General features: G+C 56.0%; 1 protein-coding gene across 1 annotated transcript in view; it reads right to left on the bottom strand.

Moving 5' to 3' along the window:
• Nucleotides 1–25,922, bottom strand: part of PTK2B (protein tyrosine kinase 2 beta) — a 97,599-nt gene that overhangs the window by 24,995 nt on the left and 46,682 nt on the right. The window contains exons 2-5 of the mRNA XM_056114152.1: nucleotides 19,895–20,135; nucleotides 3,670–3,848; nucleotides 3,028–3,115; nucleotides 2,659–2,738 (exon numbers count right to left, since the gene is read on the bottom strand). Of these exons, the coding sequence (XP_055970127.1) occupies nucleotides 2,659–2,738; nucleotides 3,028–3,115; nucleotides 3,670–3,848; nucleotides 19,895–20,098 (551 nt within the window). The 5' untranslated portion in view covers nucleotides 20,099–20,135. The remainder of the gene's footprint in view (nucleotides 1–2,658; nucleotides 2,739–3,027; nucleotides 3,116–3,669; nucleotides 3,849–19,894; nucleotides 20,136–25,922) is intronic.

Here is a 25,922-nt window from a genome sequence, read left to right as displayed (position 1 = left end):
CCAGGATTGCTGCCTGCAAGACCAGCACCTTAAACCCTGCACTCTCCCTTCTGCTGTAACTGAGGCAACAAGCTATTGATAACCAGGCAACAAGCTACTGAAGAGGGAGTCCTGGCAGCCAGGGGCGGACCACGAGCACATTTTGGGGGGCCTCAGAGATAGCACAGCGGCTAAGGGACTTGGCTTGCATGGGGCAGACCGGGTTTCAATCCCCGGGAATACATAAGATCCTCTGAGCCCTACCAGGTATGGCCCCAGCCCCTGCCCCCCACAAGTCAAAAACATCCCCATACTTTCAGAATGAGAATGATGTGGTGTTGTTAGTGGTGGAGGGGGGTGGAATAGTTCACTAGGAAAGGCTGCCGGGGGAGGGTGGGGACATGGGGTCCCCCATCTCTCAGGGTCCGGCTCATGCCCTATACCCCCAGCCTCCCCCTGTGCTCAGCAGTCACCATGGCACTCAGTGCTGAGTGAGAGCCATCTGCGCCCACCATCTGCCCGCGAATCACGCGGGAAGTTCTAGAACATCACGGGGACGTCGGGGGAACCGGCCGTCCTGATCTTCTGGGCTGCGCCCCAACTGACTCAGCCACTGTCGGGGACTGGGGGCACCCCCCACACCACACACACACACACACACACACACACACACACACACACACACACACACAGCCTGCAGTGCCCGCTGTCCTAGCCCAGGCTGCAACTCTGCTTGGCCACCAGAAGGGACCACAGGGCAGGCGCAAGCCCAAGGCAGCAGGGCTGGGAGACCTCAGTGAGGACCACACGGCCAGCGCGGACCATGGGACGGGAGCGGAGCCGGCAGAGAGAGTCCTCATCTGTCTGTACTTATTACCGGTCACTGCTCAGCTCATGCCTAGTCTCACGTCCATGCGGGGCCTTTCCCGGGCTCTGCAGGGGGTGGGCAGAGGCCCTCAATGTCTCGGGGAAGGGGGTGGTACCTGGTGCCTCCAGCTGGGCAGGTGGAACCTGGATCTCACATTTTCACACATTGGGGGGATGGGGGAGGGATGTGGGGAAAGAGTCCGATTGGCTGCAGAGGGCACGTCCGATCGATCAATCAGTGGGTCACTGGTTAGGGTTGGGTCTAAAAAAGGGCAAAATTCGGAAACACAGCAAGATGGCTAGTTGCGGTGTTGTGGGAGGAAGGCCCGGCCCGGCTGGCGGGACCCAAAGGGAGGCCAGGGCAGTGAACACCCAGTGACCGTCAGGGTGAAGGCACTATTACCCAGGTGGGGGGGTGGGGACTCCGACAGTTCCCACAGAGAGGAGGGGTGACGGCAACGTGGGGACACCATGGTGTGTGCTTCCCTCTCAACTTCACTAGAGCCGGAAAGTGGTCCAGAAAGCAAAGTCCACTAATAACAAAGTCTACAAAATGTGTAGCTGCCTCTCAGCTTTGCTTTCGACCCCAAAGTGCTCTAGAAAATAAAGCCCAGGAGTAAAGAAACAGGCCAGGGAGGTGTGCGGCCCTGGGTTCGAGCAAAAACAGAGGGAAGAGCAGGAAATGCATGAGTGCAGAAGATGAGCAAGGGCCGGGCGGCGTGTTTAATCCTGCAGGGCCTGGAGCTGCACCAGTGCCGCCGTCCCTGCTGCACGGAGAAATGACTTCGGTTCGTGGACATCCCCGGATGCAAACCAGCAGCAGCGTCAAGCCCTCTGCTTCTCAGCGTTTGGCTCTGGCACATGGACGAAACCAAGTGCTCTCAGAGCAGCCGTGACCAGTGCCCACGGGTGAGTGGGTGTGATGGCAATGCACAGGCTCACATCGGCTAGTCCTGTCGCATCCCACTGCTGCTATCTTAGTTTGGATTTTAGTTTTTTAGGGTGGCACACAGTAGTGCTCTGGGCAGACTCCTGGCTCAGTACTCAGGGGTCACTCCTGGCACCTCTTGGGGGACCATCTGCGGTGCTGGGGGGGGGTTCAGACCCACAGCAGCTGTGTGCAAGCAGGTGCCTCCCTGCTGTGCCATGGGCTACGGCCACCTAGGAGCTTCTTAGACTGGGCAAATGTCCTGTGGTTGGGTTTAGAGAGAACACAGGTGCAACTGTCTCTGTTGAACTGAAGCACAAGCACACGGACAATCAGTAGCTAAGGTGACAGGGACCTTTGCCCAAGGCCTACTGGGAGCCTGAAACTCCTCCCCCCCCATACACACACACATACACACACAGACACACACAGACATATAGTTCACACACAGGCACACAGACACACAGACACAGATATACACAGACACATACATACACAGACATACACTCACACACAGACATACACAGACACACAGACATGATACACACAGACACAGATACACACAGTCACAAACAGACACATACAGACACACAGACATACACAGACATACAGACACAGATACACACAGACACACACAGGCATACAGATGCACACAGACACACACAGACACACAGACACACACAGACACAGGGACACTCAGGGATTTTCAGAACTTTTGGTCAGAAATAGGCTAATTTGACTGACAGTCACCCGTGCCAAGAGCTGGGGATATTATGGCAGGCGGACGCTTGTCTGCCCACTCAGGGGGACCCAAGAAGCTGTGTGGGGTGGGAGAGCGAGCACAGGAAGGGCCATGCCGCTCTTGTGAGCATCTCCCGGCATACCTGAGCTCCAGACAGCCAAGCTGCAGCGCCATGCCCTCGCTCACCTTGCTGGCGTAGCGCTGCATGTAGTCGTTCCGGAGCTGGGGGACAGGCCAGGGTTACAGTCACGCTCTGAGCCCGCCCGCCCGCAGGGGGCACCCCAGCTCCATCCCGCACCCCTGTCCCCACCCTGCAGAGGGACAGAGGGACAGAGCAGGGGTGGGGGTCACGCTCCAGCCTGACTGAGGAGGCTCTGGGGGACCCCACACACCCCTGCCCTGCTGCCTGCTTTTCTGAATGACTGAGCTGGGGCTGCTGGGTGGGGGCGCTGCCCAGGGCCCATGGGGAGGTGGCCAGCAGGTGCTCCCTCCCTTGGTCCCTGCCGCCCACCTGCTGGTAGAAATAGAGCAGCGTGGTCCGGTCCTCCTTCAGGCTCTCCAGGAAGTTCTCGGGCAGATAGCGGATCTGAAGGTCATACCTGGGAGAAGAAGGTGCAAGGGGGTGTGTGTGGGGGGGGTCAGCCTGCCCAGACCTGCCTCTCCCTCCCTCTGAGGACAGAGACCAGGGGCAGTGGCGGTGGGAACACGCCCCTCCACCACCCTGTCTGGTTCCTCCTAGGGACTCTGTCCCTCCTTGCCGGTTCCACCTCTCCCTCCTCCCAGCCCCATCCTCTCTCCCCCGCGCACCAAGGGCAGCCGGTCTGGGGCAACCTCCACCACCTTGCCCCAGGGGGCCAAGTCTCTGCAAATACACATGTTTGGGGGAAAAATTCAGCTCCAGGGATTCATTATGCCGCTTCCTCCTCTCCCTCCTCCCCTTCCTCCTTCTCGTCCCTGTTTTGTGGGGGTGGTGGTGCTGGGGATGGAACCCAGGTCCTCCACATGCAAGGCGAGTGCTCCACCACCGAGCCACATCCAGGGTCCAGACACACATGGGGTGCTGCGGAGCGGGGAGTCCCCGAGCCTGAGATGCCCCCTTGAGCTTTTCTGGAAGATGCTCAGGGGGCCGGAAGTGGCCAGGGCAGGGCCGTACCTCCACTCGGCTTCCACGTGCAGACACTCGTACTTGTCCTGTGCCTCGCCCACCGTCATGTACGGGTGCAGCCAGTGGATCTCGTCCGACTTCATGTGCTTGAGCCGCAGCCCGTAGCACTCGGCCAGCTGGATGTTGGGGCCGATGCGCCCGCTCAGTAGGATGGAGGCGATGACCTCCTGTGTGGGGGAGAGGAGGGAGATGGGCCAAGATGCAGGGGTGCCCGTGGAGGCTGGCGCTGTCACTGGGCAGAGCCCCTGTGCATGCCACAGGGCGGGAGGCTGGGTTTCACTCCCAGGTGTCAAGATGGGCACCTGGGACGGGGGTCACTTAGCTCACAGCAGAAAGCTGGGACGGACCCCCACCCGGGGCCAAGGGACTCGCAGGTGGGTCAGCGGTGTGTTCACAGGGGGGACGCTCCATGTGACGCCCACTTTCCCGCTCACCAGGCATTGGCCAGGAGCTGGGATGGGGTGGGTAGAGCCCCATCGGGTAGAGCCTTGCCTGTGTGCAGTCCAGAGCTCCAACCCCATCATCAACGGCTCCCAGGGGGCAGTGTTGGAGCAGCCCCCCCATGTGCGCGAGAGCCCCCACATTCCTATCTCCTCCCCCAAGGAGTGGATTCGGCAACCCCAGCGGGATGGAGGGGCGCTGTGGACACACCTGTGCATGCTATGAAGTCTGTTCCTTCATGTTTCCACCAGAAAACTCTCCTCTCATGCCTGGTTTAAAGGACCCTCAGCCCCGCTGCCCCACAGGCCCCGTCCACACTAGGTGGGGAAAATCCTTCCCATTCCGAAAAGCAAATTCCTAGTTGGGCAGTGGGCCCCTGCTCGGTGAGGGTGGGGACACTGAGGCACAGAGGGCCCCCACTACAGCTGTGACTAATCCTGGTCCATGGGAGGGAGGCTGCCCAGCAGGCCTTTCGCCCCCCTGCCCCCACCGTTGTCCACATGGCCATTCCCCAGGGTCCTCCTGTCATCCCGGAGTCTGGCTTTACCAGGAGCCTTCAGTCCCCACCAGTCAAAGTCTCCCTCTCCCAGGCCGGGACTCAGAACGATCAGAACCTTCCAGCATGGGCTGAATAAACAGATGTCAACAGTCAACAGGCAAACACTCCCATGAGGGCATGTCCACCACCCCAGTGCAGAAGTGACCCCTATTCTGCCACTTAAGCTTCAGCCGTGACCACCCGCCAACTCTTAAACTCCCACCCTGACCTTCTGAGGTGAACTACACAGTGAAATCACGCAGGGCGGCGGACGATGTGGAACCATGAGTCCCCCATGAAAACCACACGTTTCCCAGGAGACAGAAAGTCCCAGTGTGTCCACTGGAGGCCACTGCCATTGCCTGCTCCCACCCCCTCCACTTCCAGGCACCCAGATTCCCTGCCCCCCACCCAAATGATTACACTGTGTCTGTTCCAGACTGTCCTATTCAAGGAGCCACTGGGGATATACTCTGTTACGTCCAAATTTTATCATTCACTGTAGCTGGGATCCATCATGCTGTTGCACATAGAGACAAGCCTGTATCAGGAACTGATCCTTTTCATTGGTGAATAATATTCTAGACTACAAATTCACCTCAATGAGGTTCCTCCTTTCCCTGTTGTGAGATCCCCGTGCTCTCTCTTCCTGCTGGCTATTGTGAACAGACTCATCATAAATATTACCATTTAGGCCTTTTCCCGTGGTACATATATATTATTTCCCGTGGTACATATATATTATTTCCTTGGGATAAATACCCAGGAGTGAGACTATTGTCTCGAAGGGAGCTGCAGACTTAAGTATATAAGCCATTGCTCAGATGATTCCATTTCATATTTCTTCTGGGGGGCATGAGTAGCCCACCTCACCACCCTTTCTCCAACATTATGCGCTTTAAGAATTCCATTTCATCTGAGCCACGGCTGGGATGTAAATGCATCTCACTGCACCTTTAACTTCCAGCTCTGGTGACTGGTGATACTAGGACTATTTTTATCTGTTCCCTGGGTATATCCCATGCATTCTTTTCTTCCTCTGTGAAGTATCTCTAAACTCTTTAGTACATTTGTGTGTGTGTGTGTGTGTGTGTGTGTGTGTGTGTGTGTGTGTGTTAATAGGATCCACACCTGGCAGTGCTCTGAGGACTTGGTCCATTCTTCTGTGCTGACTTTGCACTATTCAGTTGTAGACGATTTTAGATAAAGGACTTTGCACATGCTTTATGACTCTTGTTTCATGGTTTGTACTATGCCCATTACTTATTTCCTTATCAGTGTTTTGGATAAAGCGACTGTATCGCCATTGGCTCTCATGACCCGTGCGCTCTGCATCTAAGAAAATCTCTGCCTGCCTCCAAGCCATGGAGCGTCTGTTCGCTTGCATCTGTTTCAAGTCATCTTTTACTTTCAGGTGATGCTGTTTGCATCATGCCAGTGTGAGGCAGGGGTCAACATCCATGCATTTGCCACGTGACGATGCTCCAGCCGGGGACTGGCCGCCTATGACGGTCCCATGGCTAGGAGAGAATTGTGGTAGGCAAAAGCTTCCAGGTCTGTGTCATGATGATGGAACCACTTGAAAATGTGCTTCCCAGAGAGTATTTTGCCATTAGGGGCCACGTAACTGTGATGACGAATAATCTGAGATCATTCCTCCCTGGTTTCTGGCTGATCCATCCCAAAGGGACTGCTTTGCTGCCTTTGTCAAAATTAGCTGGCTCATATTGGTTTAGATTTCGTTCTGAACTCTAGCTTTCGTCCTGCTGATGTCTGCTTCTGCCAGTCCCACCCTGTACCCAGCACCATTAGCTCTGGAGGAGGGCATACTCAGCCTCTAAAGCTACATATGGACTTAGAGCTCCTACAGCTCGGGACAAGATTTTCTTTTTCTTTTTGGGTCACATCCCTGGCAATGTTCAGGGATTCCTCCTGGCTCTGCACTCAGGAATTACTTCTGGCAGTGCTCAGGGGACCCCTATGGGATGCCGAGGATCGAACCTGGGTCAAATGCATGCAAGGCAAATGCCCTCCCCGCTGTCCTACGGCTCTGGCCCCTTAAGATGAGATCTCAAGTGCGGAGTATAAGCTTCTCCTGCCACCAAGATGACTGTGCTATTCTAGATCTCTGATTCTCTTATACATATTCATGTTTTAAAAATCAACTTGCCAATTTCTCTTTAAATGTCTGCTGAAAACCACAGTACCTAAAAGGAAAAAAAGAAAAAGGGGAAAGTGCCTGCCATAGAGGCAGGTTGGGGGGCAGGGGAGAAACTGGGAACATGGGTGGAGAGAAAGCTGACGCTGGGTGGAGGGATGGGTGCTCGGTTATTGCGTGCCTGAAATGCAATCAGGAAAAGCTCTATGATTCACAGTGATTCAACACATTGAAAGAAAAAAAAAAAGAAGTAAAACCACACATACACAGACACACAAAAAGGCTGTTGAGTTTTTTTCAGTTTGTTTTGGGGGCACAGCTGGCAGTGCTCAGGGGTTCCTCCTGCCTCTGCGCTCAGGAATCACTCCTGCTGGTGCTCTTCAGACCCTATGGGATGCTGGGGATAGAACCTGGGTCAGCGGCATGCAAGGCAAAGCCCTCCCCACTGTCCTTTCACTCTGGCTCCAAGTCTGCTGCATACTAACTGGGATTACACGCAGCCAGTTCTAGGGGGAGCCCAGGCATCTTCACAGTTTGGGGACCTATCCTCAAACCCACCACAGATCTCTGCTTACTCGGCGCGTCTTAAATGCCTCTGGGCAGTGTGTTCTGCAGGTATAGGGCACCAGTACCCGGGGTCTCAAATTGATTTCCCCTTAGCATCCATCTCGTTGCTTCGGGAAATTCAATTTCCTTTTAAAATTCATCAGTTGGTCGGGGGCAGGAGGCTTGCCCCTCTTTGGCTCCCGGATGCCCCTTAAGCTTTTGGGCTCTCTCAGTCCCAAGCTGATACTGTTGTGGGCGTGCAGCTTCCTGCCCTGGGAACCCACCCTGGATTGGAAATGACCCCTTAGCGGCCCCTACCCCAGCAAAAGCCACAAGTCTCACCTCCTCCCTTCCTGTACTTCAGTTCTCAAGAAGCGATTTCCCTCTAGCTTCTTTGCTTGGGTCCTTGTCCAGGGCCTTCCAGAAACCAGCCCTTGGATTCCAGCTAGATTTTATCACTGTGATCTGCAGGAAGGTGAGTTCAGCCAAGCCTTTCCACCGCTTCTAAATCTATTTCAGTGAAAGAATCAGCAAATGCAAAGAACACCAGCCGACTCGTTGCTGTGGGTTTAGAAGTGGCGGCGCTGCCAGGCGGAGTGCCAACCCTTGGGTCAGACCCCTGCGCTCCCTCCGCCTCCACTTCCTACCATGATGGCCTTGGACAAGATTTCAGCTCTCCCGATTGCATTTTCTCACCCACAGGAGAAAAACAACAGTGTCTGCTTTGGATGGCGTTGTGGGGGTTCAATTAGCAAAACCGAGGACAGAAATCTGGCACGAGGTTAAAACCCTGAAGAACGGCAGCTTCGCTGGAACACAGTCATCTCCCGTTGGTGCTGGGGTTTCCTGAACAATGCCTGGCAGCACAAAGCCAGATCCTGGCTGGACTGACAGCCCTGCCCAGCTCCTTCCCGGGAGGTAGGGGTTTGGCCGGGGGTCACAGGAGCACGGCTGAGGGCCTGGGCAGCTGCAGAGGCCTGCACTGGGCAGAGAGGGGCTGGCCGGAGGTGGAGATGACCACAGTGGGTAGGAGATTGCATGCACGGTGAGTTAAGGCAGAAACAGACTGCGGCGAAGGGGAATTAAGCGTGTTGCTGTTGTGGAAAGTACCAAAAATATGGCGTGGGGAAGGACATATTGGTGAGGGACTGGAATTGAGAGTGTTGGTATGAATTCATGACTCACTAGCAAAGCGGATGGATAGATGGAAGAGAGAAAGGACAGGGAGAGACAGACAGGAAGCTCTTTGCTGACCTAGGAAGTGGCCCAAGCTCGACAATGGTCATTGCAAGTGCTGAGTCTTCATGTCCAAATATCTTTTATATGCTCAAAAGATGAGGGCCCGCCATCACTCCTTGCAGAATGGCTGATTCCAGAGTCAGGGCAAGGAAGGTACATGATGAGCCTGGACCGACATTCTGTGCGTGGGAGAAAGGAAGTGCCGAGCGGGGGTGGGATGCACAGCGAGGAAACAGGATCCTCTGGAAGACCTGCCAGGGCCCAAATCCGGGGCAACCTGAGCTACCCAAATACGTCCAGATGGGAACAGATGACACTCCCCTGAATAAAACAGAACCGAAGCCAGATAAACAAACAGCGGTGTGTGTGGGGGGGGGGGGGGGAGTGCACCCCTATACAGCAGAGCACCAGCTGGAACAGAGAAGGAAGGATGGAAATAGAAAGCTGCCAGCGGGTGCCACACTTGGTGCCATCTATAGGTGGTAACGCTGCAGTTTGGTGCTGACTAGGGTACTGACCCAGTGTGAGTGTCTCTCCCCTGAGAGCGAATCAAAAATGAAGCATAACCCAACAGGGTTTCTGGAGAGAAACCAGGTGGACAGAATAAGCAGAGCTCCGTCCTGAACGGCCCGGACACGCCCCTGGCATCAGTGATGAACCCCAAGGTCTCCTCGAGAGGGAAAGAATAGAAGGTCGGTACCCCCTTTTCTTGAAGGACTGTGGGCCATGCCCATACTCAGGGTACTTAGTACTCCCAGCTTAGTACTCAGGAATCGCTTCTAGTGGTGCTTGGTGGGGAGAGTGGTAGGGAGGGGACACCAAAAATCAAGGGATTGAACTGGATCTCTTGTATGCAAAACGCGCATTCAGTTTTGCATACAAAACTGCAACCATCTCTCTGTAGTTGTCCTGAGCACGGAAATCTTGCATGCCAGAGGCCAGAGACAGACAAGCAGATGCAGTGACTACATCCAGGACAGGGAAGAGCAGACACTTTTGAAACCTGTTTGATGGGGCGAGGGCAGGCTCTAGGTTATGAACGGTATGGCGGCATGGCTCCTGGTTAGATGGCTGCAGTTTCATTCTCTAAGAGACTGTCCCTGTTTGTTGGGGGAAAACTAACGCTCAAGTGTTGTGGGTGATGGAGTGACACTGTGCTCACTACTGTGAAACAAGTGAGGAAAAGAATAACCATGAAGGGCGTGTGTGTGTGTGTGTGTGTGTGTGTGTATAAAGAGTAACTCCCTCAAACGGTGCCTTTGAGTGTTGGAGTGAAGAGGATAAGGCAGCTCTCTGGACTGTTCTTCAACTTTGGATTTTGCTTCTGACTGGGGACCACACCGGGCGGCTCTTAGAGGCTCACCGCTCTAGGGAACCTGTCATGGTAGGGATTAAACCCTGGACTCCAGCATGTACTCCGGCTCCTGTGAGTTGACCCGTGACCCTCTTTCAGCTTTTAAACCACCCCTGAAATAATTTCAGAGTAAAGGGACTCTGAGGGAGCACTGCAGATATGAAGAAAAGCACCAAATTGAACAGAGAGAGGAGGATCCCGCGGGGCCAGGAGCGGCCTTGCAGCTGCCCTTCCATCCTGGGCGTCTGACCTGGGTCAGCTCCCTGCTCTCTTCTTCATGGCCGTGAGACTCTCCAGGGGGTGCAGAATAAGTTTTCAGTTTTCAGGGCCAGAGAGATAGCCCAGCGGGAAGGATGTTTGCCTGACACGTGACTTTCCTGGGTTTGATCCCCGGCATCCAGTTTCCCCTGAGCACTGCCAGGAGTGATGCCTGAGTGCAGAATCAGGGAGTAACTCTGGTCACTGGAGCACTGTTGGGTGTGACCCCCAAACAAAACCCAAAGCACGTGCGTGTGCGCGTGCGCACACACACACACCACACACACACACACACACACACACACACACACACACACACACAGAGCGAAGCTGTTTGATGATTTGACTGGTTTCCATCCTAACTTCTAGGGAGGAATCTGGAAGCCAGGATTATCTTATTGTTCATGTTGGGTGCCTTAGACCATACCTGAGTGTATGCTAGTGAGATGAGTCAGTTAAGGCCTTTGCTATTTTCAGGCTGGAAAGACCACTGATGGGATTAAAAGTTTGAATCACAGAGCCACGGGCTATCAGCCTGAATTACAGAGAACTGGGGGACAACAGGGCAAAGTCACTGTCTATGGACAATAATCCAATCAACCATTCATTGATCCACCCATCCATCCACCCACTCATCCATCCTCTCATCCACCCACACATTCATCCACCCACCATCCACTATTCACACATCCATCTACCTATCCATCTCCTCACCCATCCTCTAACTCACCCATCCGCCCGTACATCCAAACACCCATCAATCTATTCATCCACCCAAACACACATCTATCCAGTTATCCATCCATCCACCAACCCACCACCTGCCATTCACTTATCCATCCACTCCTCCAGCCACTCATTATTCATCCATTCATCCACTCATCCACCCACCCACCCATCTACCCATCTATTTACCAGGCTTACCTAATAAAACCTACCCAAAATAGAAGCTCAGGTGAGCTTTCTGGTTAGTGATGCACACTGACGTGTTGTGCTGTGTGTGCGTGTGTGCATGCGCGCGCATGTGTATGTGTGTGCATGTGTGTATGTGTGTGTGTGATATCATGGGGCACTGAAACTTTGTGCTTGACACCCTCCCAGAAGTCTTCCCGCTTGTCCCTTCATTGTCTGCTTCTGATGTGCTTTCTTCGTAATAAGTTCAGTTGACAGGAGGTGCTTCTCTAAATTCGATGGGCCATTCTAGCAAAGGACAGGACCTCAGGGGGTTCCAGCAATCCTCTGTCCCTCCCCCAATTTGTTACTATTGGTAGGAAAAGTGAGTGACCTGGAACCGGGTCTGGAATGGGGTGTAGGGAGGGCTCCGTGAGGGACCACGCCTTCAACCAGGGAACTCTGTGCTGATCCCAGAACTCGGGATCCTGCATGGGCTGGTGTGCGGGTCCCTCGGGCATACTTGGGGAGACACGAGATGCAGACTGTGGGTGAGCTGCAGTGGGTGCGAACTGGGAACACACACAGGCCAGTGAGTCCAGTTCTGCAGCCACAGTCCTCTTCTTGTGGCCATAGAATGACTCCCTCGTGCCAACCACAGCACCCGTGTGACAGCTCTTCGAGCACAGGTAGGTGCTCAGGCCCCCACGCTGAGCTCTTGCGTAAGGCGTGCAGATGGAGTGGGTGGCAGGAAGTGGCTGAGACCGAAGGGGGCCCAGCGAGGTTGGAGTGATCTCACTGCGGGGGCTCAGCTACCTGCCCGCCTGCCGCGAGTAATCACGCTGCGTCTTTGCATCTCAGCCCTCAGCCCACGGCTGTCACGAGCGAGTCAATATTTCTCTCTCCATTAATAAGTTGCATTTTAGAAAACAGCAGGATAAAGATGTTTACCTCCTCACTAAATTGCAGTAAGTAACTCAGAGAAACTTGAGCCTCGGTCGGTCTACAGCTCACCCGTGGGGTGCTCTCTGACTCCGGGAAACCGGCCCATCTCTGTCTCCAGGGGGTCCCTCCAGGGGACTCAAGGGGGTCCCTCTCTCCAGGGGGTCCCTGCCCAAGGCACAGGGCTTGTGGGTCAGGAGGCTTCACTGGCTTGTTCCCAGCTCCGAGCATCTCTCTTCTTCCTGTCTTCCTGGTGAGGAGTTTGTACCCTCAGAGAGTGCTTCACCCCCCCACCCCCTCCTCTGAAAATTTTTCTCAGAGGCCAGAAGCAAAACAACATCATCATCATCATCATCAAGAGACAGCATAAGATTTTTGTACCTGTTCTGGACAAAAGGGGGCCCCAGGCAAGAAAATCCTCCATCTGTGCCCCTGCCTGGAAGGGCTACTGGTCACAGCTCCCACACAGGGCAGTGGACAATGACATGCATGTCCCTTGGACACATTTTAGAGTCCCTTAGATCACACTATATGCTTTTTTGGGGCAGGGGGGGTATAAACATTTTTTTTTTGCTTTTAGGGTCACACCCAGGGATGCTCAGGGGTTCCTCCTGGCTCTGCACTCAGGAATTACTTCAGGCGATGCTTGGGGGACCATATGGGATGCTGAGGGATTGAACTCAGGTCGGCCGCATGCAATGCCCTACCCACTGTACTATCGCTCCAGCCTGTTTTATGAACATCTTCCCTGAGTGATCGTAAACAGTGTCCTGGGTCCTCCATTAGCACAGCCTGGGCCTCCCCCAAGATCACACCCGACTTGCAGACTCTGGTCACTTCAGACGACAAATGCTCCTTTTTCACCCCAACTAGACACATCCCTGAGGGGGCCCCAGCTCCAGAGCTACCAGAGGCCGTGGACCCACTGCTCCCCTGCCCAGTGCTCCTTCCTCCCTGTGGCCGGGGCCTTTCCGGACTGGCCTCAACCACATGCCTGCAGACAGACCTCCATCCCGGGGTTGTGGCTGAGCTGCTAGACTCTGGTCTTCAAACGGTTGTAACTTACTCACCCGCCTTCACTTTTGCTCTAGACAGACAAAATGCTCCTCTTTTTAAAGAAAGCACGGTTGAAGAGTAAAATAACTTTAAGCCTTGCCTTAAAAAGGTCTTGCCTAAATTTTATTTTTTGAAGGGGCTTACTTTGAGAGTCAGGGGGACAGCTCAAAGGGCTGGAGTGTTGGCACGTGGGAGGCCCAGGCTCAAATCCCTGGCACCGCATGGTCCCCCGAGCCCCTCCGGGGGGACCCCAAACACCCAATGAGATGTTGGACAACTCTGAACAGGCAGCTTTGTGGAAACCCCTCCCTGGACCCTCCTTCTCCTCCTGCTCCATGTACTAATGCTGCAACGGTCTGCACAGATGGAGATGGTATATGCATTGACCAAGTTCCCACAGATGGAGACGTAGGGACATGGAGACAGAGGTGAGGCATCAGGAAAGTGACTAAGTGACTATCATTTGAAATGGACCGCTTGTGACTAAAGACTCGGCTGAGCAGACCTGGGAAAGGCGAGAGCAGCCAGACGGTGAGGCCCCAGCTGACCCAGAGTTCGCACCTTCGGTGATTTTATTTCTGCACTGACCAAAGGCTACATGGCAGAAGCCTCTGGCCCTACCTTCGGCAATTCACCTGAGCCCATTCCAGCTGCGGGAACCCAGCAGTGAGTAAAACAAAGCCTCCCCCAGGAACTTCCGGTCCAGCGCAGACACAGACACCAGGAGGTTGAAGCTAGAACCACGCCACTGCCTCGGTTCTATGTCTGGAAGCATATCACAGATCCGAATCTGTGTTTGGGCCTGCCCATATTTATGCTGTCATCTCGGTCCCTCTGTGAGGTGGTGAGGGCTTGAGGGTGGTGCCCTCAGCAGTGGGATTAGGGCCCTCATCTAAGACTTGAGTCAGAGGGTCTCTCTCTCTCTCTCTCTCTCTCCACCCTCTCATCCTTCTTTCTCTTCCTGTCTTCTCTCCTCTCTCCCCCTTTCTCCTTTTCTCTCTCTCCTCTCTCTCCTTCTCTCCCTCTCTCTCCCCCTCTCTCCCTTCATTCTCTCTCTCTTTCTCTTGTAGAGAATAGAGCAAAAAGATATCTATCCATCTGCAAGCTGGGAAGATGGCTCTCTCCAGACCCCAACCCTGACTCCCAGTTTCCAGCTTCCAGGACTTTGAGAAATAAATTTCTGTCATTTCAACTATCCAATCCGTGGGATTTCACTCTTTCAGCCCAAAGCACAGAGTGAGATACAAAGCAGGAAAAAAAAATCCTGCAAACAAAGATACTGTTTTTGCATCATTCAAAAACAACCTAAGTGCCCAACAATAGATGAATGACTACAGCAATTGTGGTGTATAGACACAATGGAACATTATTCAGCTAGGAGGAAAGATGAACATTTGCGGTTTGCTACAATCTGCGTGGTACAGAAAGGTGTCATGCTAAGTGAAGCAAGTCAGGAAGCAAAAAACATAATCTTGCTCAGTCACGGAGCATAAGCAAAGGAAGGGACTGTACCAGAAACAAACTCTGAAACAAGATCAATAGAATCGGGAGCTGAGGGGATGGGAGGGAGGGGGATGAAGGTGGGAGATCTTGGAACCCCGGTGGGGGGACTGCTGTTGGAGCTTTGCCACTATAAAATAAGACTTCAAGGGCTGAGAGATAGGACAGGGTTAAGGCACTCGCCTTCCAGGCACTGCATATGATTCCCTGAGCACCACCAGGAGTGATCCTGGAGCACAGAGCCAGGAGTTAGCCCTGAGTGTAGCCCACCGGGTGTAGCCCATCCATCAATACGTAAAATAAAGCAATGAACTTTAATTCTATTATAAATAATGACACCTCAGTACAAGAAGATAGAATTCCAGGGGACACCCAGTAAAATTTTTGTCTGAAAAAGATGGTAGGTCAGATAAGTTTGGGAATCTTATGTGCTGGATGTTATACACTTTGCTGGGGTGCTGGGAAACCCAGAGGACGCTCAGAAACCAGGTAATGCCAGGAACCCAGAGGATGCTGGGAACCCAGGTGATGGGGGAACCCAGGGGATGCTACTGAACTCATTCTCTGCGCTGTGGGGATGGTGACGGGGATCTAACTCAAGGCCTTGTGCGTGTGAGTTCAGCTGCCCTCACACAGTTATTCCTTGGGGCCCCCTGGGGAAAGGGCCTCTGCAGCTGTCATGAAGGCGAAGCTGAGAGAGCACTTCGTTCTGGAACATCTCGGGGACTCCCTTGAGTGTCCTTAAGTAAGGCCCGAGGAAGAGATGCACAGAGAGAAGAGATGGGGGTGTGAGGGTGGAGGCAGAGCTCGAGGGGTATAGCCGCAAGTCGCGAGTCCCCCGCACTTCGAGAGGCAGGAAAGGGCCTGCTCTAGAACCTTCCATGAGGGGGCAGCTCCACCCACTCCTTTCTTCAGGACTTCTGGCCCCTGGGCTCTGAGAGAATGTCTTTCTGTCATTTCAGGCTGTGGTGATTAGATGACGATTCCCTTGGTACCCGACCCAGCAGCAATTTCTTAGTTCTCTGTATAACTGAAGGATGATTGTGTGTTTGTTGGTTTTGAGGTCCCACCTGGTAGTGGTCAGGGTTTACTCCTGGCTCTGTGCTCAGGGGTACCTCCTGCTGGGCTCAGGGGAGACCCTCTGGGGTGTCAGGAGTTGAGCCCGGTAGGTTGTGTGCAAGGCGAACTCACTACCCACTGTGTCATTGCTCCGGCCCCATGAGGGGCAATTTTTCAAAGGTGGCTGATGAGCCAAATAATACAGCATAACTTATCGCTTTGCAAGCATTGCTCTGGGTGTGATCGAAAGCGTCTGTCTAGCAAGGACATCAGCCACACAACTGTCATATTAAAAATAGAAATGCAGGCACAGGCACGTGAGTGCGAGCAGCGAAGGAAGGACTTCACCCAAGCCGGCTGCCCCCCCACACCCCCAGTGCCTCTGAACCTCCACAGGTGGCTGTGGGAGTGGGCTGGCCTCGGGGGTGCACAGGAATTGGAGGGGTGCAGGAAGGCAGCTCCTTGCAGTCATGTGGGCGTCTCTGTGGTGCTGATCAAGAACTTCGTGGATGAGCCCTTTCCTTTCCGGTTTCCAGGAATGTGTTGGTGTGAGTGAGCATGTGCATGAATGTGCATGCATGCATATACGTGTGCTTGCATGTGTGTGCATGCATATGTGTGTGTGCATGCAGGTGTGCAGATGTGCTCATGTGCGTGCATGTGTGCATATGTGCATACAGGAGTGTGCATACAAATGTGCATATGCACTCATGTGTGCGAGTGTGTATGCATGTGTGCACACATGTGCGTGTCCATGCACACGTGTGCAAATGTGCACGTGTGTGCACATGTGTGCACGCAGGTGTGTGCTCATGTGCATGAGTGTGCATATGTGCATGTACACACATGTGCACTACATGCATGTGTGCATATGTGTGCAAGTGTGTGTGCATGTGAGGGAGTGCGTGTATGCACGTGTGTGTGCACGTGTGCAGGCGGCCTTCTTTCTCCTCTCCAAGGAAATCTTTAGCCACAATGCCGGCGCACCAGCCTCTCCTCCCTTCCTCTGCACCTCAGCCCTGAGGCTCTCAGCGAGCCTTGACCGAGGGCAGCAGGGACTGTTGGGAAGCCAAGGACGTGAGCCCTGACCTGTGGTTCTCTGATCACACGGCCAGTGTCTGAGTCAGCTCGGATGGTTTGAGCAGGAACCCGCGGCCTGGCTGAGAGAGGAGGACAAGCAACTGCTCTGGCTCTCCAGAGGACACCCGGGGGAGCCTTGTCCCCCTCCGGACTCCTCCTGGGCAGAGTGCACACAATGTTCAGTGGACACCACTCCAAGGACCTGGGGCCCATCTCGGGGCCCACCTCACAGCCCCCTCCAAGCCTCACCCCCAACCTGAGGCCTTAGACCCGCACACGACCACATGGAGGGGGGAGGGGTGAATGCTGCTAATATCTAGCTTGCCACAGGCTGTGCATGGAGAGGGGTCATTTAAACTCCAGACTCCCCGAGACAAACATCAGATGAAGACAGAGCAGGCACGAGGGGCTGAGAGACGTGGAGCAGGCCTCTCTGGGAATGTTCTGGAATGTGTTGAGGACCACTAAAGGTTCAGGGGAGTGCGGAGCTGGGGACAGGTGCAGTGGACTCTGCCTTCCTCAGGCCCGGGGCAAGAAGCACCCCCAAGGCCACCCCATGCCCAGCCGGGAGGCCAGGAGGGTTGGGAGGCCCATGGGAGTTGGGGAGAAAGAGAAGCGGGATGTGCAAGTGGATGCAGAGCGTAATGCCTCGGGACAACACAAGGACGATGCCAGACAGAGGCGGGCACGAGATGGGATGTGGGGTGTTGAGGGGCTACCACTGGTTCTCTGCCCGGGACCCCGGCAGGAGACACAGAGTCTGGTGAGAGACGGGAAGCAGAGGGACAGAGGAGACCCCAGGCGCCCCCAATCAGAGGGAGGGGAGGCGGGGAATGAGGGCCTCGGCGGAGGTGATGAGACGCCGGATTCTTGGGTCTCTGTTGTGGGAGGCGGCAGGGTGAGAGTCCAGCTATCAGGGACACATGAGGAGGAAGATGAGGACAGAGAGGGCGGGGCTGAGAGAGGAGAGAGGTCTGGGGGAGAGAAACGGAGAAAGGGGAGAAGGAGCTGCAGGAGTCGAGCCTTCTTGTGTGGGCACGGCGTGGGGTACTGACTCTACCAGTTGTTTTCCAAGTGTTATCTTAGCCCCTTTCCCAGACAAGCAAATTAGCACGTTTGAGAAAAATACCGGGCTCCCAGCTCTGCCTGCCTCCGAGACTCAGAGCTCGGAACAAACACCGTTTCCCGGGGATTGCAAACAAGAGGGAAAGGGAGAGCAAAGTGCCTGCTCCCCGCTGCGTCCTTTCTGTGGGGTCCTTGGCACCAGCTGCTGCCCATGGCTGTAGCCCCCGGGAAGCCTCGCGTGGCTCTCACACCCACACAGAAAGAAGCTGAGAGCAAAAAGAAGGAAGGGGTTGGTGAGGCTGCATGGAGTCTGGGGAAGGTGCCTCCACCTCCCTGTTCGTGGTCAGTTGGGGTGGGGAGGAGATTCCCAAAGGTTCCATTTGGTGGGATATACTCAGGAGACTCTTCCTCCTGGCCAGAGCACGTGCGTCCGTCTGCACAGGGGTATTCACCAGAGAGCCCAGGTTTGCCTCCATCTGGACTGGAAAGGCCCGAGGCAGCAGAGAGTATGTGGGTCTGCTGAGCTTGCGGGGCCAGCACCAAGCACCCAGCAAATGCTGATGGAACACATGATGCAATTCCCTCCATGGTCTCATCCACAGACCCAGGTCCTGAGGTTGCCAGACAGACCATGCTCAGAGCCGTGTGCCTGAGTCTGCTCAGCCTTGCCACGTGGAGTTGGTGATGCTTCTCTACTGGCTATCCCCCTTGCCCTTTCAGCTTCTCCTCGGGTGCTCTTCACGTCAGGGGATGGGATGCCTCGCTCCAAAACCAGGGCTGCTTTTTCTGGAGTTTCTTTTTTTTATGGGGGGGTATTGGGGCCACACTGGGGGTGCTCAGGGCTTACTCCTGGCTCTGTGCTCACAGATCACTCCTAGTGGTGCTTACAGGGGTCATATGGGGTGCTGGGGATCAAATCTAGGCCACCAGCATGCAAGGAAAATGCCCTCCCTGCTGCACTATGGCTCTGCTCCCCAAATGTCCTTCTTTTTCATGCCTGCATCTCCTGGCCTTATTTCCATCTCTGAAACTTTGAGTTTCCAACTGCCTCTCTTCATAGACCACCATGGTGGGTAAGGACATGGGCTCTGCAGTGTTTGGGTTGAGACAGAAGCTCTGTGCTTGGCCACTTAGAGCAGCAAGCATAGATCCTCTGTGCCTCATGCCTGTGTGTGTGTGTATATACATACACATATGTATATATATGAACTGGCAATTGAACAGTATGGACACTTCCTAGGGTTCTTTGGAGATGTCATTAAGGTGATACACACCATATGCTTTCCAGAGTGATGGCAATGACAGCACCTTCGTCATTAGCATCCCCATCAAGCTCACCACACCATCATCATGAACCACCATCATCACGACCATCACTAACACCACCAACATCATCACCATCATCACCATCACTAACACCACCGCCATCACCCACCATCACCATCACCATCATCACCACCACCATCAGTAACACCACCAACATCACCATCACCATCATCACAACCATCACTGACACCACCACCGCCATCACCACCATCATCACCACCACCACCTCCTCCCTCGGCACCACCATTATCTCTTTAGTGGCACTGTGAATGTCAGCCCCACCAGGATCAGAATCACCGCCCAGCCCCACCCTGTCATCCTCACTGCCATCACCATTACCACTATTGCTCTCCGCCAGTGCCACCCCGATAGATTGCACATCATCCATATGTTTAAAGTGCAGCCTATAGTGCCCCGGGGGTCCTCAGGGGATCATATGTAGTGCTAGGGACAGAATCAGGGTCGGCCATGGGAGGGCAGGGCGCTTTCTTGTATGCAGAAGACTGTGTTCAATCCCTGGCACCAACATGGCTCTCTGAGGCCCAATGATCCTGGTGCAGAGCCAGGAGTCAGCCCTGAGCACTACCAGGTGGGACCCCCAGACAAACACACACACACAAACAACGACGGCGTCCTCTCTGCTTCCCTGCATGGGTAATGCACCCACCCCAAGCCCCACGCCATGACCTGGGCTCCCGTGCGGTACAGGACCCTGTCCCGGGCACACACAGGGGCTGGCAGGCGGCGGGTGCCCCCTCACCTGGATCTGGGTGTGCACGGTGCATTTCACCAGCTTGAAGTTCTTGCCAGGGTTGAAGCTGTTGCTGTAGAAACAGACCTTGAGGATGCGAACGTCCTCCTTCTCCACGTCCACGGGCACCACCACCACGGGCTCCGGGGGGCCTTCCGGCCGGCGCAGTGTGCCCACCTTCACTCGGCTCGGGGGCTCGGACACCCCGGACATCCTCTCGGAGGGCAGCTAGGGCCAGCACATGGCAGGGCTGCGGGGACAGCAGAGGAACAGGGTGAGGTGGGGGCGCAGTGCCCGCAGGGTCCTCTTACTTCTGTCCCCAGGACCATATGGGCCACACCATCCCTCTCCCCCAAACTGCCCTGGAAGGCTGGACGTGGGTGACCAGGGAGAGGCAGGTGTCAGCATTTGGGTAATGCTGCCTGGGGCCACTGAGCTCCACTTGGCCCTTCCCCTGCAAGCCCCCTCCTGCCCACCCCGCATCACCCCCCACCCCTTCCCGCAGGCTCCAGGCAAGGGCTCCACACCCTAGATACAGCAGCCTGGCCCCGGACCCCGTGGAGCCGACAGTGGGAGACAGTGGCGAGCAGGAAGGAAGCTGGGCAGGAACAGGGTTGCAGACCAGGAGGCTCCCTCTCCCGCAGGGGGCCCGGAACGCAGAAGAACAGGAAGTGCCAAGGCTGGAGAAAGAGACTCAAGACTGGGCGCACGCAGAGCACATGGGGAGCCCTGCTCCCATCCCAGCACCACACACTGTCCCCCCCCCCCCCCATGAAGCCAGGGAGAGCACTGCCAGGTGTGACCTCTGAGCCACAAAACAAAACAGAGCAATGAGAAGCGCCCAGGAGAGGGAGCCCCTCCTCTGTCTGAGGTCCCACCACCGCACCCAGCTCCCTGGGGAAGAAGCAACAGGAATGTTCTAGGACTGCCTCCTAGCTGCCCATTTGGGGGCTATAGGGGGAGCTCCCAGGCCCCGTTCTGACCATTGGGCCAGACATGTAAGTCCTAAGAATACCAGGATTCAGCCAGCAGGGCCTGGCTTCTGGTTCTGATGTGACCGTGACCCCTGCATTTCCCATGGGCATGGGGTGGAGGGCCCGAGTCAGCCAACCATGACCCCTGGGCTGCAGTGGCCCACCCACTGGGATCGGGAAGCTTTGAGGAAGGGAAACCCTCAGTCCAGGCTCTGTGCACAGGTTGGCCCCGTTCCCACAGACGAGGAAACGTCGGCGGGGAGCTCACGGTGCCAGAGCACATGCTGTGTGTCAGGGGCGCCCCCGCCACCCCCCAGCTGCCTGGGAGGAGACCCGTGTCCCGGCACTGCGCTGGCTGGCACAGCTCAATCCAAGAAGCTGCGTGCTCAGTTACCCAACAGCCCCACACCCCGACCCTGCCCACTCACACCCACTGTGGGAAGCCTGAGAGTCAGGCCGAGCAGGGACCCCTGAAGCCACCTCCCTTCCTGCTCCTGAAAGATGGGGTGATGGTGGGGCCGGAGCGAGAGTCCAGAGGGCAGGGGGTTTGCATTGCACGCGGCTCACCCGGGTTCCATCCTCAGCACCACACAGGGTCCCCCGAGCAGCACCCAGAGTGATCCCTGAGCACAGAGCCAGGAGTAACCTTTGCACATCTCTGGTTATAACCCCCAAATCAAATCATCATCATCATCATCACTGTAGCACTGTCCTCCCACTGTTCATTGATTTGCTTGAGTGGGCCCAGTAACATCTCCATGGTGATAATTGTTACTGTGTTCGGCATATCAAATACGTCATGGGTAGCTTGCCAGACTTTGCCGAGATACTCTCGGTAGCTTGCTGGGCTCTCCAAAAAGGCGAGATACTCTTGGTAACTTGCTGGGCTCTCCAAAAAAGCGAGATACTCTCGGTAGCTTGCTGGGCTCTCCGAAAAGGGTGGAGGAATTGAACTCGGGTTGACCATGTTGGCTGCTTGCAAGGCAAACACCCTACCCACTGCGCTATCACTCCAGCCCGATAATAATAATAATAATAATAATAATAATAATAATAATAAAAAAGAGGTGGGTGGCACTGTCAGAGGGGGCCTCCTGAGCGTGCAGCTCTGCAGATTACCTGTCAGCAATGTGTAGACCCCCTCCCCCCTCCCCAAATGTCACCTGATTCACCATATATCCTAGCTTGGACCCCTCCCAGCTGCTCTCCGGAAAATCAAAGCCAATGTTCTGGCCTGCTGTGCGGGCTGACTCCGGGGGTGCACACTGCTCCACAGCCCGGGCTCAGTGACCCTGCTCCACCCAGGAGCACCCCATCCACGGAGCACTCCTGCAGATCTGAAGGCCCCCCCAGACCTGCACATGACTCTGGCTGTGGATAGCCACCTGCTCCCCTGACAGTGCTCCTGTGAGCCCCACACTCACATGCAGTGTTCGTCCTCCTCCTCATTGTGTCCCCAGAGACACTGGCCAGTCACAGCACCTGGCCCAGGGCCACCCGGGGCCCAGCACCGCCCAGCACCCAGGGCTGCCTCCTCTGTCCTAGTGGGAGAGAAACACGGCAGAGCAGGCTCAGGGGGGAGCAGGGGCATTTTACTTCTCTGTAAGTCTTATCTCTTGGGCCCCATAGTGGCCAAGGTGCTACCCAGGGCAGCTGTTCCCGCCCAGAACCTTCTAGAAGAAAATCAACAAGCCAACCTGCGGGAGAAATAAGACATTCACTTATGGTGCAGGAAGCTAAGAGAGACTCAAGTCCCTTCCGGGTCCTCCCCATGTCCCCAGCCTGGCCTCCGTCCTATCGACCCCATGAGCAGTGTCCACCTGACACCCCATGAAGGCGCCCGGACAGGGCCGGCCCTGGAGCCCCTAGAGGGAGAGGCCTTGCCCGAGGGCTGAGCGTGGGGCCGTGATGTGGAGGGAGGATGAGTCAAGGCGGCGTCAGGATGCTGAGAAGACGGCACACAGCAGACTCACCCTGGCTGGGACTTCCCGCCCTTGCCCTGGGCTGCCACACCCCAGTGACCCTGGGTACCACTCACTCCAAAGTCAGAGTCAGCACTGGGGGAGGGGCAGAGGGGACAGCGGCTCCCTCCGTGGGTGCAGTGTCCACTCTTGTGGACTCAGGTGGGCGTTCCCCACCCTGCAAGGCCCTCAGGAGATCCATTACTCTGGAGAGCCCTGTCACTTCTGGGAACCTTCATTGCTTCTGGGTACCCTCATTACTTGGGGGACCCCATCATTTCTGGGTACCCCATCACTTGTGGGGATCCCCCTTTGCCTTTGGGGACCCCCATCACTTGAGGAGATTCCATCACTTGTGGGGATCCCCATCGCTTCTGGGGACTCCCATCACTTGTGGGGACCCCTGTCACCGAGGCCACATCGGCTGCCGCAGTAGCTTGCATGCCCGCCATGGGGCCAGAGGAAGAATTGGACCCCCATTCCCTTGCAATTTCAGTACCTACTTGTGCAAACCCGGGCTGGCCTGGCACCTCCAGGGCGAGGGGCCGGCATGTCCCCTTCTGCTGCCCACCCTCCAGGTAGGGTCTGAGGTGTCCAGTCCTCCAGGGGCGGTCAGTTGGTTCCCCGCTGGTCCCCGAGAGCAGACAGTGCGCAGTGTTCTGAGCTGAGCCGCACTCCCGCTGCCTGAGTCACTTCCTCTTACATTTCCACGTCAACCAAACAGGGAACACAGCGCCCCCTCCCCCCTCCCTGCTCTGGGGCCTGCTGAGAGCTACTTAGCGCACTGGCAAGGCTTGGAGGGGGCTGGCAGCAGCCCTTTCAGCCCCCACTTCTGCCGGCCCTAGAGGAACCCCCAATCCCTCCTTCATGAATCTCTTCCCCTCTGCTGCTCAAGCCGGCCCTGCCTGGGGCTCTCCCCAGGGCGCGCTGAAGGGCACTGGAATTCAATGGAAACTGGAGAAAATGTACTGAGACTCCAGGGCACGTGGCCCTCCAGCCCCTGCCAGCCCTCTGCTGGGCTCCTTTGGGTTCACACTGCCAGCCCCCGCGTCAGCTCAGCCGGGGAGGTGTGAGAGGCATCAAGGGGCCACAGGGAGATTGACCCGTCCTGCTCCCTGCAGTGCTCAGGTTGGCCAACCTCCGGCGGCTTGCAGGGCTCCCGCCTTCCAAAGGCCGTATGTGCCCAGGGACTGGGCTGGGGGAGAACATGGCCAGCACGCAGGACGCCCTGAGTTGGCCCCCTGCCCCCCCACGGCCCACCACGCATGGCTGGATCTAAGCCTTATTCCTGCCCCCAGCCCCAAGAGCCCCCCAGCACTGCTGTGTGTGGCCCCGAGGCAATGCCAGGAGCCATCCTGAGTGCCGACACGCCCCGCATGGACTTCAGAGGGGCCTCCCTGGAGGTCAGCCACATTAACAGGCTCATTGGGACCATCGTCATCAGGGCTTTCTGCACCACCACCTGGCTGCTGTGCTCAGGGGCTGCTCCTGACTCTGTGCTCAAGGATTACTCTTGGCGGTGCTTGAGGGACCGAACATGAGTCAGCTGCCGGGCAGGCACGTCCCCTCCCTGCTGTGCTCCTTATTGGCCAACCGCACATGGCTTAGGCTGGCGCGTCCCTCCTTGCCTCCCTCCCTTCTTTTTCCCTTGCTCTTCGAGTCTCTCCTGCCTCTTGCCCACCCCCTGGGGAGTCACACCACATGCTGGAAATGTGACCCTCCACTGAAACAGGAAGTGGGGGGGTGGTCTGTCCAACAGGCTCAGTGCACAGAGAAGTGGCAAAAGATAAAAGCGAAACAGTGGCCGTGCAACCCAGGGGCCAGTAGCGGGGCCTGATGGTCTGTTTGGAGCTGGAGGATCACAAAAAGGGGTGGCAGGGGGTTGAACTGCGACCCCAAGGCAAAGGAGATCCTGAAAAATGGGGACACCTGGAACGTGGCACGGGGGTGGGGGCAGGGGGACCTGTCACCATCAGGGAAGTGGCACCCAGCAGGGCAGGAGGAGCTTTTCCACATGCAAGCGCTCTTCTGGCCGGAAGATGAGGCCAGGCGGGGGCAGGAAGTGGTAGAACTGGCCGGGACTGGGTAGACGTGGCCCCAGCTGGAGACTCTGGGGCAGGGAGCCCGTCCACAGCCGCTGCCAGTGTCCCCAGTGTAAACGCAGCCACTGCATGTCCCAGAACCCTGCTGCACCCTGAGTCCCCTGCAGGCCTGAACGGTGAGAGCGGGAGAGACGGACCACGGGGCTCAGCCTGAATGTCCCCTGACCCCTCCACTGTGCCATGCATTTTGGGGGTCACCCGACGCCCCTGCCTCCCCCTGCAACTCTCCAAGCCCCGCTCAGCCTCTTGAACACGAAGTTCAAGTCTCCCCTCCATTTCTCAGCCCCGTCCTCCTCTCCCTGCCTCTCACTCCAGCAAATCTCAGTTTTTAAAATTTATTGATTTATTTTTGCTTTTTGGGTTATACCCAGCGATGTTCAGGGGTTACTCCTGGCACATACACTCGGGAATTACTCCTGCTGGTGCTCAGGGGACCCTATGAGATGCTGAGAATCAAACCCAGGTGCAAGGCAAACACCCTCCCCACTGTGATATCACTCTCACCCCAAATCTCATTTCTTTCTCTTGGAATTTGTGTGTGTGTTGGGGGGGCGGGGCGCTGAGTTGGTGGTAGAGCAGGGGACTTGGGTGTCATGCCAGTCTTCCACGTGTCCCCAAGGGCCCAGAGGAAGGCAGCAGGCAGGTGGGTGCGGGCACAGTCCGTGAACCACCTCCCCAGGCCGCGGGCCAGCGGGAGCACCTGGAGGGTGCATGGCTGTGTTCAGCCACGCAGTTGCTGCCTTTTAACTGCACACAAAGGAGCTTGTGGTACAGGGAGCAGAGCACCAGGGAGAGCATGGAGGCCGAGGGGTGAGGCTCCAGGGGCAGCGCTGAAGGCGCCCTCACATCTGCCCAGGCAGCAGGGAACAACGTGTGGAATAGATTCATTCGTCTCACAGGGAGTCAAGAAGGTGGACAGGTGGAGCGGGGACGAGAGTGCGGCCGCATGTGGGAACGCGGGGCTGGGGGCCCGCCAGCATCCCTGGGCATCCCAGGGAAT

This window comes from Sorex fumeus, unplaced genomic scaffold (assembly GCF_029834395.1).
Source record: "Sorex fumeus unplaced genomic scaffold, SorFum_2.1 ptg000024l, whole genome shotgun sequence".
Classification (NCBI taxonomy): Eukaryota; Metazoa; Chordata; class Mammalia; order Eulipotyphla; family Soricidae; genus Sorex; species Sorex fumeus.
This window is presented reverse-complemented; position numbering and strand designations above follow the sequence as displayed.